Here is a 21,766-nt window from a genome sequence, read left to right as displayed (position 1 = left end):
ACACACACACACACACAGACACACGTTTGATTTATAAACCATTTGATAAATTAACAAATTGCATACTACTTATTAAGCTTTTGAGTCACTATCTTTGTAAACATAGCAGTGCAAGTAGTAGCAGTCTTTAAACATTTTTTGAGATACAGAAAGATCCGTATAATCCTCTTATCCAATGAGGGAGATGCCTTGGATGATCAATGCATCGGCAAGCACTTGGTTAGCGGCTTGAGATGGATGGACGCTATCCCAAAACACGTATTGAGTCGCGTTGGAACAAGTTCCGACTGAGTTTGGATTGCACAGCAGTGACGTTGTCTCTACGATTCCCGTTCCACAGCAACCTCTTCTTGCTTCGGCGAATCCTGCAAGTTAACCAAAGAAGATTATAGTATCTATCCGTTTGAACATATACTGGTTGAGAAATAGTTCAGTACCGTAATTTGCTGGGGCTTTAATGACATCGTAGAGAGGCTTGTAAATGTCGAAGATGACGACTTTAAGGCCTGAAAGTTGCTTTTGGAGATTGTCTGCGGCAGAGGTTATCTTCTTGTTAAACCCTTGGGCGTCGGAGTTGATTCTAGCGACGCATCCCTGCTCATGATTTCCAAATAAGGTGATTGCAGCCGGGAGGCAACCCAATGGAGGGAGTGAGGTCACACCGATCTTCCTGGCTCCCAAGTGATACAAATCCTAATTTTCATGGAAGCAGAGCAAAACCTTAGGATCCATTCGGATGAAATGTTTAAAAGAAAGGATTAGGATTTAACAACAACGAAAACTGTGAAACCATTCCTCTCAAATGATCCCTTAATTAGTGTAGTCCTCATCAACTAATACAAAGTTAGTGAGATTCACTTGCAAATCAGATTATGGAAAAGAATCGCACCTGTAGCGAGATAACAGTCGGGTGCAATAACAATTGGGTTCAAGGTATTCCAGATTTTTGGGTTTATTACGGTTAGATTTAAGAGGAGGAGCAATGAGACGATATATATACCGTAATGAAGCCTTGGAAGACACCAACAAGGATGGAACCATACTGATCGGGAGTGTAGACTTTGTTAACAAAAGGGTTGACGTAGTAATTCTGAAGAAAGTCACTGTTTCCGGCACTCAGTAAATAGAGAGCATCCTTGATGATCGATGCCGCTTTCATGCTGCCTGCTACCTTGGCAAGCTTCGTCTGGTACTCCTTGTAATATTGCAGCTGCTGGGACAATGGGATTGCATGCTGCATGCCACACAAGCTCAAATGTATCAGAATTGCGACATTAAAATATATAAGAGCGTTTACCCCTACACCCGATATTATGTCAAAACCCCCTACCCGGTATCTATAGTGCTGTTATAAATAAGATAAGAATTTTACACTTAAGGTCGCTGCCTTATCATCGTAACCGGATGCAGCTGAAGCGAAGTTGGCTCCGATCAGAAGGTTCTTCCCTGATGCTTGTGGGCTAAGGTACGCCGGCGGATAAGTAGTGAACCCTAGAGTGTCAGCTGCATAAATAAATACCTCACATTAGGTTTTTTGGCAGTGAATAAATTTCCTTGGATATTCTAATTAACTTCTGATCATGAAGAATAATGCAAGAAATGTCATTTCTCTATCCACATTAGCAAACCACCTGGCAGTTTATGCATACTTACTACATCGAATCATGTGTAAATTTTTACCGACAACGGTTAATTAACATATCAACTACCATATCATATCATCAATTAACATGGTCCCTGTAATAGAAATTAATCCCAAATGCAGCAGAAGAGACCATATTTAATGTTCATAAAGCACTTCAACACTGAACTGCATAAATAAATTAAAGTAATTAACAGTAATGTATCTTATAAAAATGCAGCAAAACAAATTAAGCCACACAATCAAACAATCATTAGTTTAACTAACCAATTTAAACTGAACTTTCAGTTCTATTAACTAAAAACCGTATGCAGATCAACATTAAGTTTCCCACTATGCTAAAAAAGCTAAAGCACTTCTCCTGCATTAAGAAGCAACTAACAACAGTTTAAGAATGTTAACAAAAGCACTCTTTTTAGAAGCTGAATTTTATACTTACCAGTGATGTCAGTGGCCAGTTTGCCATTGCAAAACCTCCCAGTAGGCTGATGGTTCACAAAGTCCCTTCCATAAGGAGGGTAATCGGCCTTGAAAATGGTAGGGAGGTAGTCATTGTTGCCCACATCAACTGCTGAGTCTCCAAAAGTCATGATTGCCGGAACAAGTGTAGTTGACTCTTGTGCATAATTCCCTCCAATCACAAACGCAAAAACCAAAACCAAACCAAAAGCTGCGCTCAAGAAACGGCTTTCCATATTGTGAAAAAAGCAGCTTTTTTCTCCTGAAGTGATTTGTGTTGTGAATTTGGACCCTTATAACAAAATGACCCTTTTGAAGTTTCCTCTAGGAAGAGGGAAGATGGAGTTTTTGTTTAGGCATTGAATGAGAGGTCAACTGGTTTTATGGATTTAATTACCCATGCACTAAAAATTGGAAATGATAAACACACATTTTTTTAGGCTTCTTGCACACCCATATTTGATTTTGGCCGTTATTTGATTTGATTTATTCAATTTGACGGCCAAAAATAAAAATTATACGAGAAAATTGTAGCAATGATCCAATAACTTTAACTCAATTGGAGCGTTGGTCCCTTAGCTAAAAATTTATGACCATTGGTCTCTTAACTTGTCCAAACATTCAGCTTTGGTTCTTTTCGTCAGCTCCGTCAAAATTTTCTTCAAAATGAGTTATGGTGGAAGAACTATTTCTATAATTAGGTTAAAGTTGGGAGACAATTTCTCCAATTGGGTTAAAGTTAAGGGACCATTGCTCCAATTTGGTTAAAGTTGAGGAATCATTGCTACAATTTTTTTTTTCATTTTGGTTTCCCATACTTGCCCCTTGATTTAGCCTCACATGTGTGGCACGTGACTCATTTTGATAAAAGTTCTGACGGAGTCGAAGAAAAAAACCATAATTGTACGTTCTAATGAATTAAGAGACTAATGATCATGAATTTTTAGTTAACCATTGCTCCAATTTCCTCAAATTATACAAACAAATATAATAAATTACTGACCATGTGGGTCTTGCTTTTCACTTTAATTTCTTGTCAATGTTAATTGTTGGAAGTGGGCTTCTACCACAGTGGTGGAAACGAGTATTGTCCTTACACCACTGCATGAGTTTGAATCCCGTCGGTTTCCTAATCTAACAAATCTATTGTTTGACAAAAAAAAAAAAAACATCATTATTTTTTTGGGTATTAAATATGAAGGGTGCTAGGGTAGTTGAGAAAATAGCAGGTGGAGGTATTATGAGTAAAAGGCATGTCAAAGCTACATGTGATGGAGTTATTTTGGTGGTTCTGAAAAATTTTCTGACCCAGCACAACTGGTTGGACCAATAAGTCATGGAAATCGGTGGATTAATTAGCCATCTAAAACTAAGACAATTAACATTGACAATGCTTGTTACAATTGCAAATGAGTTAGCAGTTGGTCAAGGTAGGGTGGCACTTTCTTGAGCTCAAGTTCGGATTACATTTTCATATGAGTAGACCGAGTAGTTTAGAATATCGTAAAATAATGAGTGTTAGCGATTGTGAACCAAGTTCAATTGTCATACATTGTAAATGTGGGTGTTTATATGGAACTTATTAAGTGGTATCTAACTTAAATTACATCTCTAATACACCAGCTGGGTAGCAAAGTTGAGATCAAATCTTCTGTACTCAAAATGGGTGTGACCTCTCTGAGTGGCCCCAATTATTACTGACATGTGTTTATAAACTTAACTCTTTTTTTTTTTTAACTTTGTCGTCATAAATTGTGTTAAACAATGATGAGGGTCACAGAGAGGCCAGAGATGCCACACTTATTTTGGAAGCAGAAAATCTGATCTAAGTATAGTTGGGAAAAATATGAGCTCAATTAGTTCATTTTGATAATTTTCTATTTCCATTTTGATATAAGCACGATACAATAAATTCATCTAAATTATGAAAATGGAAATTTGAATTTGATTAGAGCAGAGAAAGCACACTGTTGTAGCCAACAAAACAAATGCGAATAAGTTTGATTAACTGAGCTTAAATATCTTAAACGAATCCCATTGACGATCAAAGTACAGCAAAATATGTATCAAGTCCCACACACATTAATGTGAGTCACAATTGGATGAGGTCTCTTTATGTTTTCGAAATAATTGTTGGAAACCTGTCTGTTTGGTTATTGATGATTTGGGACCTGGCATTGGTAGTGAGGTCCCACATGTGCCACAATCGACGGTCAGGATCTGCAATTAATCAGAGTGTTGCCATCAAGCTTTGCCAGCTTCAACGTTGCAGCACGCGTTCTGTACACGTTCGATGTTCTGGAAATTAAATGAGAGTCGGACTATATCTTTTTTTTGCAGAAGAAATGGAGTAGTGATCCTTCCAGACCCGAAACTCTAAAAGAAAGAAACAGATATTTTAAAGCGAGACTTTAGATGCAGTTTCTAACCATTATGTTTTTTAACTGAAACTTTATTAGTTTCAGTTTTTATTGAAGTCTTAATATTAATGTATTTTCATATCAATTATTATTTTATTAATAGAATTTTCTTTGTTAATTAAAAGATGATGAAAATACTATTTAGTCTTCTATCACAGAAAAATGATGGTAATAATGTAATTTCATAAAACTACAGTTTGCTTTTTTATTTGGAGTAAATTGAAGCAATAGCCCTTCAATTTTAATCAAATTGGAGCAATAGTCTCTCAATTAAAAATTCATTATCCTTAGTCCATCGACTCATCAAAAAGTGTAGCTATGATCATTTTCGTCAACTTCGTCAATATTTTGTCAAAATAAGTTATGTTGGAATGACCATTGCTACAATTGGGGTCCCTCAACTCATAAAAAATGTGTAGTTATGGTCATTTTCGTCAACTTTGTCATAATTTTATCAAAATGAGTTATGTTGAAAGGACCATTGCTACAATTGAGTTACAATTGAGGGGTCATTGCTCCAATTGGGTTAAAGTTGAGAGATGATTTTTCCAGTTGGATTAAAGTTGTGGATGCAAATTTCCGCATTCTTCTTCTTGGACAAAATTGCACTTACAAAACAATTAACACCTTAGGTGAAAACCAAGAGCCTCACGCGCCCACGATGAATTGGGGGGGGGGCTTTGGCCGAAGAACCTCCAATGCCAAAGTTAGAATTTAGAGAGAAAAGTATTTGGAGAGTTTTGGGAAGTTTTACAAGAGTATGGAACTAGTCTTTCAAAGAAAATTGAGTCCTATTTATAGAGCATGCCCGGCCCTTTGATGTTTTTTGGGGTGTAATGGTGATTAATTTGGTGATTAATGGATTAATTCCAAATTAATCCATTAATTAGCCTAATTAATTTAATTTATATGGAAGGTTTTGAAGGTTATGGAATGATTTCCTTGTAGAGGATATGGAATAAAGATGGATGAGATAAATTTGAACTTGTTACATATTTTGGGCACTCTTAACTCGATTGATGGATGATTCTCCACTACTCGCGTATAGGAAACCAGATGTGTCTCGAGGGTAATTTTGTCCTCTGCACCTAAAAATCCACGTGTCGCCTCTTGATTATTTTTGGCTCCACAAAAGTTGAGGAACCAATGGTAATTGATTTTTAGTTGAGAGACCATAGTTGCACGTTTTGCTGAGTTGAGAGACCGATGATAATGAATTCTTAGTTGATGGATCATTGCTCTGATTGAGTTAAAGTTAAGGGACTATTGTTATAATTTACTCTTTTATTTAAGTATCACCTACATGTAATTTTAGCATATATCCAATATTAAAAATAAAAAAATAAAAAACAAAAACCTCTATTCCCACTCTTATTCCCACGTTCTCACTCTCTCTCTCTCATTTCCATTTTAAAAACAAAAATAAAAAATATTCAGACACATAAAGTATGTAGGCGAATGCTAATATTTTTTTTTTGAACAAATGATATTATCTACACTAAGGGGAGGTGGTGATCTCACAATGAACTAGCAATAATATGATTCAAAATTAACTTTGAAGAGGAATATCACTAGACCGTAGTACCAGCATTTATTAACTTAAAATTTGATATTTGTAAGGTGCTGAATTTTTTGTTAAAAAAAATTGATATTTGTAATTGCTTATATTAATGAGATTATAAATAACATTTATTAATCTGTGGAATTGAAAAAATTAAAAGACAAATTATACTCCCCACCCCACTCCATGAAAGAAAATTTAAAATCAATAGAATTCATGGGTTTTCATAATAAGTATGTATATATATGGGTACATTCTTCAAAAAAGAAAAAAGAATAGTAATAGAAATAGTAGACATTAGGCTTAATAATATTAGTGGATTTGATGTTTAAAAAAAGAGAGTTTTAACGAAAAGTCAACGGTACTGTTCACTTTAACGAAAAACTACATTTTTACACTAAAAAGTCAAACATGGTACTATTCACTTTACCCTTTATTTTGTCCTTATCATTAAAACTCAAAGTTTTCATGCCATTTTCATTAATTTTCCTTTAAAAAACAGATTTTAAAAAAATGAATAGATTTTACATAAAAAAAAAATGGTTATATTTTATATGAAAAAAATTGATAAATTTTACATATAACATATTGGTAGGTACATGTAATATGAAATGAAATTGAAAAAAATGATATGAATGGGTAAATGTAAGATTAAAATATTGAATTTGTTTTTTAATAAATGATATTATCTACACTAAGAGGGTGGGGGAGTGGGCTAAGCCTCACAATGGGTTTGCAATAATGTAGTTCAAATTTGCTTTTGGCAAGAATCGAACTTAAGATCTCTCACTTACAATTGAAAATCTTTTTTTATAAAATTAATGCGTACATATTTATTTTATTTTATTTTTTTGTATTTTGAAAATGTTTTAAATTGAAAATTAATTAGGAGATTAATGAAGTTATGTATTAAGATCCTAAATCAATTACCTAATTTTTATTATAAAAAATTATGTAGCTAACATGTAAATTCATAAATAGTGCTTTTTTTTTAACAAATGATATTATTTATACTAAGGGGGAGCGAGTGGGCTTAGCCTCACAATGGACTAGTAATGTGGTTCAAACTCACTTTTGGCGAGAATCAAACCTAAGAGCTTTCACTCAAAGGCTTCGATAAAAACTTGAAAGCCAAGGAACATTAAGCCATCTCTAATGGATCAAGCCATAGGGTCATAGGCCATGTTTTCGCCTGAAATGAGACAAAATCCAACTCCAATGGAGGGCTGAGGCAGGAAAAAAAAGGGGACCCACCAGATCATTTCTCAGCCATTTGGCCATTAGGCTGGGCACTTTGAGCTAGATAGCCAGCCCGTTTGAAGGGCCCAAGCTATTAGCAGCCCACTTTGTAATGCCCCGCCCAAAATTATTTGCTTTATTTCGGGAAATAATAATCTTAGTGATAGGCCCAAACTAAACACTTGTTTAGTTTGGTACTATTTCTTTTCTCTTATTTTTAAATCTCCAAACAATTTAATTCCTATAAAATTTACTATGTTTTTAATTACCATAACAATCAATTAAGTTATCAGCTTAATTCCCCAAATTCTTCTATCAAGCAACCTCTAATTCAAAGATTAACTCTCCAATATTTAATCTTACTAGTATTATGGCTGCATCTAACGTCTCATTAGACTGCCTACGTACCCTAAACAGGGATCAAACCATTCGTAGTTCACAAAATCCAATTCTATTAAACCTTGATATTTCTACACATAACTAAATAATCACCATCTAGCTTCAAACAAGTGGATTACGTTAAATGCTTATTGAATTTTGTTCCAGAACATCAAAATTAGCTTAAAACTATGGCGTCGGCTCCCTTAGCACGCGCCACCACCGGTGGTGGTTGGCCGCCTCTATTCGCCGGAAAATATCAACTATCTTAAAAAATTACCAAATTTTACAAGAAAGTAGATCTCAGTGAGAGGAACAACTTTCATACCTGCGACCAAGCCAAATTTGGCCGGAAAACACCCCAAATTTTCCACAAACCACCGGAAACCCTTGTTTTTGGGTGTTCTTGATTCGACTCCAAAACAACTCCGACGCCCCTAAACTTGTTTGGGCTTTGTTCTACACCTCAAAGGGAGTCTAATGATAGTGGAATTGGACTTAAATAGTTTCAAATTTTGGGTAATTCGAACCCAATGTCGCCGCACCCCACAGTGTGGGTTATACCCATTTCAAGCTCAAATCCCATGATTTTTTAGGTGTAGTAGGAAGATGGAAGGTTATGGAGGGTTTTACAATGGTTAATTTGATGTAATTCACAGGAAAAATGGCTCAATTTTGTCGGACAAGGGCAAGAAAACCCGACCGGGTTGGATCCGGTCCCCCAGGTCGTGGGATCCCCCGCTCCCCCCTTCTCTCCTTTTCCCACCCTTCTCCCCTTCCCCATTGGTCCTCTCCCCTCCTTTTTCCTCCTTTCTTTCCTTTTCTCTTCTTTTCTTTTCATCACAATCATCCATCTTTCATTTCTCTTTCTTTTCTTTTCTTTCATCTCAGCCACCCACGTGGCACCATCAAGTTTTGCTACAAAATCTGGAGCCTTCTAAAAATAATTAATGGACAATTTAGTCCTTAACTTTCTTCGTTAATAACTTCTTCGTTATATCTCCAAATTGCGTTCTGTTTGCGCCTACGCATTCGTGAGATCGAGCTCTATTCAAAAATATAAATTGTGACTCCAAAGGTCTACAGATTTTAAATAATTACTTTCCAAACTTTAAACCTCGTAACCAGTTTATTTTAAAACTTAACTTACATCAATTACTATAAATTCTCGAAAACCCAAGTAAAAGCTCAATACTACAATTACGTTAATTGTAATAATTTCCCAATTCTATTTCCATAACCATAAATCGATTTATTTTCGATTTTCTCTATGTATTCATATATTTAAATTTTCAAGGGATTACACACTTGCTAGTTGACGAGTTGTTAGATTTTGAAATCTTTTTTAAGATGAAATTTAAAAATTCTAATTTTGTTTTCTATAAATACCTAAGCTATTTCTACACAATGACCCTCCACTCTAGCACACCCTTATATTGTGTCCGCCACCACAACTTCACATCCCTAGAAAGATACATTATTGCCAATGTGACTGTTTTTTAGCCTTGCCAACAATCCTTGGTATCGCTAGCCGGGCTATCTTCTTGTTGCATTGCCCCATTCGCTAAAGCAAAACTATAAACTACATTCCGCTCAAAGACAAAAACTGGATCGGTTCACTTCCACACGTAGCAACACCCTAGCTTAAAGTTCCCTGGAAGGAAGTTTAATGCTTGACATACTATCTTACCTCATTTTATTTCTATTCTTCTCATTCTTTAAACTCCTAATTTGTTGTAATCTTTAATTCTAAGTTGTTGCAGTTTTAATATTTAAGTTGTTGTAGTTTTAATATTTAAGATGTATTTCAATTGCCACTTAGTACTACGGTCTAACGGTATTCATTTTCACTTGTAAGTGAGAGGTCTTAGGTTCGATTCTCACTAAAGGCGAATTTGAACCAAATTATTGCTAGCCTATTGTGAGGCTAAGCCCATCCCCTCCCCCTTAGTGTAGATAATATCTTTTGTTCAAAAAAAAAAAAAAAAAGATGTTGTATTTCAATTAAGTTGTAATAAAAATAAATTGTGATATTTGAATTAATGTCTAAGTTGTTAACATGCAAGGAAAATTAAAAGAGTTAATAATACGAAATTTAAACAATATTTAGTGACACGTGTCACTCGAAATCATATCCGAAAAATTATTGAGATTATATAAAGATAAGAAATCCGGAAGCTTATTTTTTTAGCGACAATTGACACTCAAAATATGTTTGGAAACCTATTTTAATATGGTAGTTTAATTCAATTAACCAATAAAGTTAAAGAACAAACTTAAAATAATAAACTATTGAGGGGCTAAAAAATAGCCCCCTTTAGTTGGAGATGGTATATAAATATTGTTTGCCACTGTTCATTAAAAAAATAATTTATTGCAGGGTTATAATCTGGACGAGGACTAAACATAACCCATTTGGTGGGAGATGACCTTAGTAACTAGGGACCATATACTAATTTTTCTTATTTCTTTCCATGCACTAAAATATATTTTGATGGTCAGAAATGGGCCGGGCTGGTGTTTTAAAATTACAATTTTGACTCTCGTCTTGAAATGTGCATAACTTGTTCGTTACACGTCAAAATTATGTCCCGTTAGCGTCCACATGTTCATATTGAAGAGTACTATTTAAATATGGCTGGAAAAGAGACTAAAACTGAAAACAATTCAGAGGTACACATAGGAAATCCACATGGCCTATCGAGGGCTTTTTGGTACATTCATTGCTTCTGGAAATAAAAAACATTAAAATTCAGGACGAGGTGTCACACATATCGTCTTTATTTTAGAAACACAAGAAAAGAGAGATGAAAAGAAGGGGTTATGAGGATTTTGCAGTACCTTTTGTTAAAGCACACAAGATATAGGCATAAAAGTTTATCAATGCCTTCGCCTTTACTGGTAAACAAATTTGGTATATACATTTGATGACTCTAACATTATTATAATGAGCAAAGAAATTGTACCTCAGATAGTTAAGAGCATTCTCCTTTGTTCATAATGTTCCAAGTTCGCATCCTCCTTCCCCAATATTGATCAACGTGCACAAAAAACATTGATAAATAAAAGAAAAACAATAAATCCCATGTCCCATTATTTCACCAAGATAGGTCTACTTGTACTATCTAACTGAAGGACTTTCCAATTCCATAGAGATGGAATTCATCTTAGACATCATCTTAATGGAACTTCCTAGTTCAGTTTCATTGCCGCTCTGGTTTTCTCGAGCTAGTTCTGTTGCCAAACACTCCTTTAGTCCCACAGCTACCTCACTCATGGTAGGCCTTTTGGTGTCATCTACAGATACACATGCCATTGCTATTTCCACAGCTTTCTAGCCAGAGCTAACATTGAAGTTTCTCTCTAACCTCGAATCGAAGATCCCGTTAATGTCTCTCTTTCCAAGCATGAAAGCAACCCAATCACTTATGTGATCATGCGTTTTTGACAAAACATGTTTACTTGTGATAATCTCCAACAGTACGACTCCAAAGTTGTAGACGTCGCTTTTCTCATTTAACCTGTTTGATAAGTAGTACCTGCAAATCAAACCATGTATGCAACTCAAGTCATATCTTTTGAATTTTTTTTTTTTTTCTCAATTTGGAGTTTCTTTATTCTTCCTTGCCAGTTAACTAATTTAGAAGATCTAAGGGCTCGTTTGATAACTATTGTACATTAAAATTAAATAAATGAACTTTGTCAATGAAAACTCAAAATTTGGATTTTGTTTTGGTATTGTTTGGGTTAATATTTAGAGGTCGCACTTGGTGCGATGGCAAGTGCCTTCGCCCATGAGCGGTAGGTCTCGGGTTCGAGACTTGGGAGTAGCCTCTCCATAAATGGGGATAAGGCTAGCCGATATTCACCTCTCCCAGACCCTGCGTAAAGCGGGAGCCTTGTGTACTAGGTACGACCTTTATTGTTTGGGTTAATATTTGAACATTGGGCTACAAGTGTGTGGAAGCCCAGAGATACCAACTAAAGGGAGACTTGGCCGAAGCCCAAACATCAAGCCCAGAGACAAATTGGCGCCTTCCCATTAATGCATAGGCCAAGTGCCTATAATTTAAAATGTCAAGTGATGGGGACTAACTCATAATCAGCCAAAAAGCACTTTTTAGTGGCAATACAAGTAAAAAGTTGATGACTCACTACCCTCCAAGTGCTTTTGGGCAAGAGCAAAGTTACTGCAGTCGAACTAATTTGCCTATAAAAGGAGGAACAGGCCCTAGAGTCAAAGACACTCAACCAATCAAACAAATAAACATACAAACTCTGCTCTCAAGCCAGATTTGCATCCAAAAGCTGTAATCATCCTAGATCGCAGTCATTTTCAGGATATCTCCCTCACAAAACGATCCTTTGTCTTGTTTAAAAGCTCTGCTATCACCCCTAGTGGCGTAGTATCGATTCCTGTGTGTAAACTGGTTTACCATTCATCCCTTTTTAGCATAGAAACCTCTGTAAACTCAAAGAGAACTGATTGCAAGAAGTTCAACCTTGCCCGACAAGGTGAAATCTTGCTTAAAGTTCTCTGTGTGTTTTCTAAGATAATATATCTACTGCTTAATGTATTCTCTAGCATGTATTCAAGTCATTTCCGCTTGTTTTCCTACTTTAAAAGTCTTATTTGTATATGGATTTGGTCAGCTTAACAGATATGCTTTCATTTAAAACCAATCAAGAACCAAACAAATGACTTAAGGGATCTGGACTCCCCTCATTTGAATATACAAGACTATGAACTGAAAGTCCTTGGTAACAAGGCAAGAAAAAGAACTTAATGTGAACTTAACCCATCCACGACAATCTTTTGAAAACAAGAAGTCCGAGTAACTTGGGCCGTAAGTAATTGACTAAACACAATCTTGTTCTACATCTGCTATATTGAGATAGCAGTGGCACGCCTAGCACTTGGTTAGTTTTGATTGCGAGCCTCAAGGCCTACACCTAAGGCCCCACAAAGGCACCTTTCAAAACTAACTCTGTCATTTTCTTGCAGCACATTAGCAGGCAAGAGCCCATTTACACATTCAAAGTGCCAATCTATTGGGAAGCTATGCTGAGGGCCAATGAGCCCTCTCCAGAGAAATCTTCATCTGAACAGGTGTATGCAGGCAAACTAAAAGCTCTTTGTAGAATGCTTCTTCACCATTTAAAGCACTTAAGCACCAAAAATACTTACTCAGGGGCACGGTACCCAGGAGTTCTAGCAACACGCGTCGATATATGCGAACCATCCTCTGTAGGAAAATTTTTGGATAGGCTGAAATCAGATATTTTGGCTTGGAAATTTTCATTGAGCAAGATGTTCAATGGTTTTACATCCCTGTGGATTATGGGTGGCTTACAGCCATAGTGTAGATACTCCAATCCTGTATTTCAAAATTAAGAGAGCACTTGATAAAATTTATATAAGGAGATGCTAGCTAAAAGAAGATGATGAGAAATTGCTGAAACGATTAGTTATATCTGAGTTATGTCGTCATTATATGATCTCATTGTCGTCGATACTTGATTGGTATATTGTCGATATTTAATTTCTGATCTTCTTAGCCAATTTTATAATGAAATCATTTGAGTTGCATACCTTGTGCAGAATCTATTGCTATTTGTAGTCTACCTTCCCAAGTCAAGACACTTGCACTGCTATCTACACCCATAACAATTTAAAATTTTCAACCCTCAACATAAATTAATGTTGTTCTATAAGAAACATTATATTGCTGCAGATCAATATAGAATTTATTTTCTCCAAAAAATAAATTTCAAGAGTTAAAAAAAAACATCAAGGCTTACTGCCCCAACAATTTACAAGTACTAAGAATTGGTAATTATTTTTCTACTGAATAATTTCAATTGCAAACAAACCTGAAACAGAAAGATATGTTCGTAAGTTTCCATTGGCCATGAACTCGTAAACAAGCCCTTTGTTGGTCTTATCATTGCAATACCCTACAAGGGTTGTCAAGTTTATATGATGAACTCTCACAAGAACATCAACCTGTAATTTAAGACACCATAAACAGAACGTTTTAGTTTATTATATACGATTGAGACCAAAAAGAGTAATGCTATTTATATGCATAAATTGTTATCATTGATGACATACACTACTATATTGGAGGGTGTGTCAACAATTCTGCGTCTAATTAGAATTACTGGACCAAAAGTATCGAACTAATTTGTAAGGACATACGTGCCTCTGCACGAAATTCTTGAGGCCCTTGAACCGAAGATGGTGAAGAATCTTCACAGCTACTTGAGTTTCTCCTATGCATCCATGATAAACTATTCCAAATCCTCCTTGGCCAAGAATCCTCTCAAAGTTATTGGTGATCTTCTGTATCTCAGAGTACGTAAACTGTCATTGAATTGACCCAATGGTGGCTTTTGCTATCATTTCAAGTTAGTAAGCGGATGTTTGGAAGTCGTACGATGTTGTCTTTACAAAAAATTGAACAAATTTTTTAAATCTTACCATGTCGCCTTTTCCTTATCAAGACAAAGCAGATAGATGCCACAATTAATAACAGGACTGAAATCCCAAGGGTTAATCCAACCACTGGAGTAACAGACGTGTGCTGTTGTTTCTTCTTCTTCAATCCACAAGAAACTTGCTCGGCTAGATTTGGGTTTTCGCACAAACTGACACCAAAATGGTGGATAGCATCAACAATAGTTAGATTTTTTTTTTCAATTTAAAGGTATACCTCTTTAACATCAGTAGGAAATGTTATAATTCTCAACAAGATTCAAGTTTGTTGATAGGTATATAATATCGGATCAGTTTATATACTCACGATACAAAGAAACTGAAAACAGAAGCATACCTCTGTTAATTAGTTGTTCGTCAATTTTAGCTCTTACACAATTCAGGTGAGCTAAACTAAATATGAAAAAGATAATGATTTGTGGAAAAGGCACACCTTATTGATAACAAACCGTTGTTTCTTCTTTCAGTCAGTCCTGCGGAAACTGAGCCTGTGAACTTGTTTTTCTCTAAGTTTTTCCAAAGGTAGATTAAGCACTATATTTATCACCATATTCTTTGTTATAAAGGTTCAATTAGCCCCATTTATAACCAAGTAACTTACAGGATATTTAAATTTGGCAATTCAGACAAAAAGTCTGGAATTGGTCCTGTCAAGTTGTTGTTTGATAAATCCCTGAAACATTCAGCAGCTGAAATTATATTATCCATTGTACCAATGAAATTACGACCTATATATATATATATGTATGTATGTATGTATGTATGTATGTATCGTTGCAAGATCAGATATGGAACGAGCTATCTTCGCTGTCAATCTACTTGACGACAAGTTCCTGTTAATTTGCATGTTCCATAACTTATTAGATCACTAAGACAGAGGCGGAATAATTCAAACAAGTATATCAAGAGTTTGTGAGATGCATAGATGCTTATGATAGGAGCATATTTATGCGACTTTGTTAGCTTATTTCTTTGCATTTACTTAGTTAGTTTCTATTTATTATAGTGATTTAAGCTATTTTCGTGTGTTTGTAAGTTCAATTGGCAAATGTGACAAAAAGGGCAAAATGGAGCAATTTGGAGCAGTTTTGGACTTGGATTGGATATCATGCTTATGGAGCATAATAGATGGACATTTTTGGTGACAAAAGATGCTAAAAATGTGCTACAAATATGGAAGAATTAAATTAAGGCTTGGAAGACAAGGAATCAGCTAAAAACAAGGAGACCTTATCCAATCTTATCTTATCTAATCTTATCCAAACTAACCTTCTTTTATCTTATCCAATCTTATCCAAACTAACCTTATCTTATCCTAATCCTATCTTACCTTATCTCCAGCTGAAAGGAGGAGTCCTTATCATGTTTTAACAATGCATATCTGATTCTAGAAGTCCTAAAATCATGCAAACAATTTAATCCCTTTTCTCCTAGAATTGTGCCGTGCCCTATCCTTGTTCTCCAAGGATTGGTGCCGTGAGTCTGCCTATATATACACACATTGTGCCGCAGCTTTGAGGAGGGGATTTTTCAGAGAGAGAGAGAGTTTTAGAGAGAAAATACATCAGTGTGCACATGTTTCTGAGAATTTTAGAGACTTGTGCCGTGTTCGCGAGAAAGGAAGGAGAGAAGGAGTTTTGAGTCGTGCTGCATCCGAGGATTGTGCAATCTGCCATTGGATTGTTGGAGCGTCTTGGGTTCTTTCTATCCTTAGTTTTAGTTTCGATGTTTATTTTATATTGCTTTTCAACTATGATAAACATGTGTAACTAAATTTGTTTTTAGCTAGAGGTGAATTCGAAGCCATGATCATATGTTTTATATAAATTGATTACATCTAGTTATTGTTTCGTAAACCATGAATGTGATATACTTATCTGTTGTATAGAGAACTTATTCTTGTATGTTGATTAAGGACACGTACTTAGTTTGCATGCAGGGATTTGATGCTAGAATATAAGGGAATTTCACCCTATCGTTATGAACTTATATTTGCAAGTAGTAAAATCACTAGTCATGATTGAGTTAAGTAAATTCCTGGCAGGAGTATCATGCAATTCATAGTTATGAATGTTTTGTCAATGCTTATGATTTTCACAGAACTTAATGATCTTTGATATGTATCTCTATCATGTTATTTATAGTTAGGGAACTTGAGAAGAATAATTTGGTTGCGACGCTGAGTCCAATTTAATGAACTTAGAAAATCTGAGAGTTAATTTGTTCAGTTCACGGTTAAATTGGGGCGTTGTCATTCGTGGTTTATAGGAATAATAACCGGAAATCAATTTGTATGCATATGTTTCATGTGTGGAAAAGAATCATCTAGCTAACCTTTCACCCAATTTTCGTCCAAACCTACTTTGTTTATGCAATTTACTTGTTTTAAGTCAAAATTTCGTCCAAAAACCTCTCCCCTTCATGTTTTGTGTTAGTTTTGTCTAGTTTTCAGGTTTTAAGTCTAATTTGTGTTGATTAGCATCCCTTTTAATCACCGGCCTAGAATGATCCCTACTTATCCATACTACAATTGCATAATTTATAGGGTTTAATTTGTGTGTTAATTTTTACCACATCAAATTTTGGCGCCGTTGCCGGGGATGAGCAAAATTGCTAATCTTCCCTTTGTTTTTGTTTTTCTTGTGTTTCTGATTTAGTTTTGTTTTGTTTTCTTTGTTTTAGGTACTAGTTTATGACTAGAAATTCTCAACCAGTTCGTGGGCATATATTAGAGTTTGACGACGATTTTGAACGAACTTTGAGAAGGAAGATGAAGCAACCAGAACCCAATCCACCTAGTTCTAGTTTTGAATCCGAATTTGAAGAAGAGGAACAAGAACAGGAACAAGACATGACTGTAGACAATCGAACAATCAAGGAACTTTCAGGCTCGGGATTGGACAATGTCGTCCCTTTTTGCATTCAATACCCTATAGTAGCTCAAGGCAAAACCAATGAGTTTGAATTGAAGTCCAGTTTACTGCATCACATTCCCAAATACCATGGGTTGTCCATGGAAGATCCAAACAATCATTTGAAGAAATTTGAAGTGGTGTGCTCGAGCATGACACCAATTAATGTGGATGGTAATATTCTGAAGATGAAAGCCTTTCCATTCTCTCTTTTGGAAAAAGCTAAGGATTGGCTCTTTGAATTAGCACTTGGAATCGTCACTTCTTGGGAAAGTATGAAGAAAGCGTTCTTAGAGAAATTCTTCCCAAAGTCAAGAGTCATTCTTTTGAGGAAGAGAATTAGTGGAATCCAACAAGACCAAGGAGAATCATTTCCAGCGTATTATGATCGTTTCAAGACTTTAGTTGCATCTTGTCCCCAACATCAAATAAAGGAAGAGCTTTTAATTCAATATTTCTACGAAAGACTACTTCTAATTAAGAGACAAATGCTAGATGCCTCGGCAGGTGGTGCTTTGGTTGATAAAACACGAGTTGCTACAAAGATCTTGATAGCAAATCGAGCCTTGAATGCACAACAATACGAAGGAGTTAGACAAAGAGACACCTCACGGCAGACTCAAGTTAATGAGGTAAGTGCTATTTCAGAACTTCAATCTCAAATGGCTAATCTTTCTATTCTTCTATCACAGGTTGTTGAATGATCCAAGGTGCAATGAATAAGTTCTTGTGGTGTGTGCTCTATGAAAGGACACCCCACTGATCAATGTCCCCAATTGATAGAGAATGGGGGATGGGAAAATGCCAATGCCATAGGTTATCTAGGCCAAAATCAACCAAGGAATGACCCATTCTCCAACACCTATAATCCGGGTTGGAGAGTGTTGGAACTGTGCCCTAAAACCAATCATACGATGATACTTTACGGACATTTCACATGTTAAACTAATCTAGTTTAATATCAAGGGCAAATATTATTGTTTTAAGTCGTCTCATATAAATGTTATATGCTTAAACGATAAGTCCAAGGAATATGTAATTAGGAGAATGTAATTTAAAGAAGTTAGATTCATGAGACCATTCTCTTTCGTATACATATCCTAAACGTTCTTGATCATAGGATTGCCAATTAGGCATTGACAGTCCGTTAAGATCAGTATGTGTTGTGTCTTCTCTCAAGGAGAGTGACTGGTCTCGAGTCATTGGTGTGATTGACACCAAGACAAGCATGTAGGTGCTCAATAGAGAATGAGTCCACTGAAGACGATTAACGAGGAGTTCTCATACTCATGTCACATGAGAACTCATGGTTGGGATAATGTAAAGTAGTCCTTTGACCTGAGGCATCATAGTTGTCTTGTGGTTAGGTCCTTGATCTTTGACTATGTCAAAGTCACTCCGTCAGAGGGTGTCCACAACATAGTTGGGGTTAAGCCACTTAGCCATAGAGGCAAGTGAATGCGCAACAAGGGATCTCTAACCTTCAAACCGTTTGAGGGAGAATACTCTATGATATGATTAAGAATCTCTGGGCAGAGTATGAATGAGATTTAGGAAGTCGTTCCAAATCACATTCAAGGTAATCATATAAGTAAATGAATCACATTGGATAGTAGACATGATTGGAGATGAGTAAGGATAATTAAATGGTTTAATTATTTATGGCTAGGATTAATTAATATGTTAATTAATCAAACGAATAAGTTCGTTATAGACCTAGGGTTAGTTTTGGGCCGTAAGGTCCAATGGGATTTGAATGTCAAGCCCATTAACTCAAGTTGTATGACAACTTGAATAAACAAAGGGCTTGAAAGCCCAATAAACCCTTAAGGCCGGCCAAATAGAGGAGGGTAGTGAACTTGCTTTAATTGCAAGTTTGCTACTCCATAATGAGGTGGTATAAAGGCAATTTTATAGCCATTTCATCCTTAGGGTTTTCTTTTGGGGAAAGGATGAGAACACAATGCTCTCCTTTTCTCTCTAAGAGGCCGGCCCCCTTGGAGGAGATTAGCTAGCAATCTCTCATCCTCCAAGGTCACTCATCTCTTCTTCAAGTCCCTCCTTGGTGTGGAAAAATTAGAGGTTCTCAATTTTGGGAACTTGGAGAATCCTTTCTACCATCCTCCTCTAAGAAATCAATGGAACTAAGAAGCAAGGAATGAAGGCCCTCTCCTTGGGTGATTAGCCTTTGCTTATGCAAAGAGGAATCAACAAAGGTATAAAATATCTCAACTCACTATGTTCTTGAGTTGAGTCTTGGTTCACCTTTCTACTAGGCTTTGAATTTCATGGATAATGTTTTGTTTTTGAGTGCATACAAGCATGATTTCGCCTTTAATTGTTAATTGCATGCCATAGATGTTGCTCAAATGAACATGTTTTTCACAAAATTTCCTTCAAGTGGTATCAGAGCCTAGGTCTAGTAGTTGGTGAATCCTTTTGGGTTTTGTAGTTCATAGTCTTTGATTTGAATGTTGTAATTGTTACAAACTTTATTCTTGCTTCTTTGAATGTAAATTTTGTTAGAAAATTTGACATCTCAAATGTTTTAGATGTAGTTCATATGAGCATGAATTTTGGAGCTAAAATTTGGTGCCATGTTTTTTGGGAAATTCGGACAAATCCAAAGGGTGGATTTTTGGGTTCTTGTTTGTCTTGTTAAAAGTGTTTTAAGGTGACTTTTGGAACCCCTAAGTACCCTAGGATATTAACCCCCTTTTGAGTAGTGAAATTTTGAATTTTATTGAGTGAAAACATTCATGGAGCTCTTATGAGTTTTCATGTGTGTTCTTCAATGTTCTTGATGTTCTTACCAAGAACAAAAAGTTTGGTGTTTTTGATTCAAAGTTTTTGGTTGATTACATAAAGTCTTTGTTTTGTGTTGGTTGGTGTGACTTTTCTATCAACAAGACATTTATTTGAAAAGGTGATTGAAATGTTGATAGAGTGTTTGAATTTTTTGTACATGATTGGTACTTTTTTCTTACACACTTATACCTACTTTTTCACACCAACCCATCACCCATCCTTTTCAACTTGCATGACTTTATGACTTCGTTTTTTATCAAAAAACCACTCCCTCACACTACCATGACCGCCCACCCTACATGTAGGGTACTTTTGGGGCTTTTATGCAATTACATAAAGTTTTGATACTTTTGTGTATTTGTACTTTGACCCGAAAGTTTACGTTTTTACGTAAAGGCCCAAAATCACTAAAGGACAAATTGTTTTGCTCCTTTAATGAAGTTTTTGTATTTGATGAAATTTTTGGGTTCTAGTTATAATTACATGAAGTAGTGGACTTTTGTGTTCTTACAAAGTGACCTCAAAAGTTTGTGTTTTGCAACATAGCCCAAAAAGTTGAGGTTATTGCAATTGACCCAAATTAGTTGAGAACAAAATAGTTTTGTATCTTTAAATGAGAATTGGATTTTCATTTCATTTAGCTCCATTTGAATCAATTCTATGGAAACAAAAACCAAATGAAAATGTTGCATTCAAGTTTAATTAGTTAAATCATTAATTAATTAAAGAAAGAGTGATTATGAACCTAAGCCTACGATAATTGAGCTATGTGAAAGGCCGTCTCAAATTTGTTTGAACCATTGGAATGTGTAGATTAGATTTTGGTTGTAATTTGATATGATCAAATGTTGTAAAAGAGCATAAGCTCTTCTTTACTTTAAAGTAATTTGTTTTAATCAAATGTTGTAAAAGAGCATAAGCTCTTCTTTACTTTGAAGTACTCCTTTCTTGTTTTATTTGATATGCATGAAATTGGAGTAGTTGGGTTCAACGCTCAATAAGAAAAACACGCCTTAATATGATTAAACGCGTAAATAAAATCAATCACCATTCCTAAACCGAGATTCAACACTAGGCTTGTGTTGGATCTAATCAAAGGTTCATAGTCATCTTAAGGCCCTAAGGCAACTATATAGTCCATCAATGAATGCAAACCTTATGTTAGTAGTACCATATACTCTTGCTTTAAAACCGTTTTACAAGCTTAGTGGGAGTATTATATACTACTAAATCAATCACATGGACCAATAGTTGTATTATGACCAAATTGTTTTAATTAGATTAGAATGCATGCTTATATGTGATGAGACCTAAAACCCTCAACCAAACCATTATTAAGTTGATAAGCGTGAGAGTGCTTTGAACATTCTTTTGTGGCCTTCCACCGTGGCAGGCTCCGATCGTTTGTGACTCGTACACCGACTTCACCCTATCATGGAGGAGTACAAAGTGCGTGCTTACACTCATGAGGAGTTCTATATGCATACATGATGTTGTGAAGGTAGGCAACGAGAATGATCAACATCATATCATTGTGAGGTTGTTCTTGAACCCCTACTTGAACTTGCATGGTGTGAATGACTTAACTAAGTGCAATGGAGCCAACATCATATCATTGTGAGGCTTCATTCTCTAGAGGCCAAATAAGATGGGTACTTGCAAGAGATGCAAATGAGTAAGCGTACTCTCTTATTATTATTGATGCTAGCCAACATCATATCATTGTGAGGTGGGCTTGATAATGATGAGTCTCCCATACCCTACTAAGAGTTTCCTCCAAAACTCTCGAATTCCGATGAGAGATATGGAATTTGCCAAAAATAGTGGGTAATGCTAGTTGATTTAAAG

At 35.7% G+C, this 21,766-nt stretch overlaps 1 protein-coding gene across 1 annotated transcript; it reads right to left on the bottom strand.

The window, feature by feature from the left end:
* Window positions 1-25: 25 nt before the first annotated feature.
* LOC126612091 (GDSL esterase/lipase APG-like) lies at window positions 26-2,491 on the bottom strand. Its single transcript, XM_050280399.1, has 5 exons — window positions 2,082-2,491; window positions 1,373-1,503; window positions 1,001-1,234; window positions 438-693; window positions 26-365 (listed from the first exon to the last, which is right to left on the bottom strand). Exons 1-5 carry the CDS (start codon window positions 2,335-2,337, stop codon window positions 169-171), a joined length of 1,074 nt encoding a protein of 357 aa, XP_050136356.1. The 5' UTR covers window positions 2,338-2,491; the 3' UTR covers window positions 26-168.
* Between the last annotated feature and the right edge of the window lie 19,275 nt (window positions 2,492-21,766).

This window comes from Malus sylvestris, chromosome 17 (genome assembly GCF_916048215.2).
Source record: "Malus sylvestris chromosome 17, drMalSylv7.2, whole genome shotgun sequence".
In the NCBI taxonomy this organism is placed as follows: Eukaryota; Viridiplantae; Streptophyta; class Magnoliopsida; order Rosales; family Rosaceae; genus Malus; species Malus sylvestris.
Note: the sequence above shows the minus strand (reverse complement) of the source record. Positions and strands in the feature narration are given on the sequence as shown.

Excerpts from the sequence above, each read along its gene's own strand:
- LOC126612091 (XM_050280399.1), bottom strand. The coding sequence starts at position 2,337 with ATGGAAAGCCGTTTCTTGAGCGCAGCTTTTGGTTTGGTTTTGGTTTTT. Across the intron at positions 1,235-1,372 it reads ATAAGGCAGCGACCTTAAGT|CATGCAATCCCATTGTCCCA; the intron begins GTAAAATTCTTA and ends TGTGGCATGCAG. Across the intron at positions 366-437 it reads TAAAGCCCCAGCAAATTACG|GATTCGCCGAAGCAAGAAGA; the intron begins GTACTGAACTAT and ends GTTAACTTGCAG.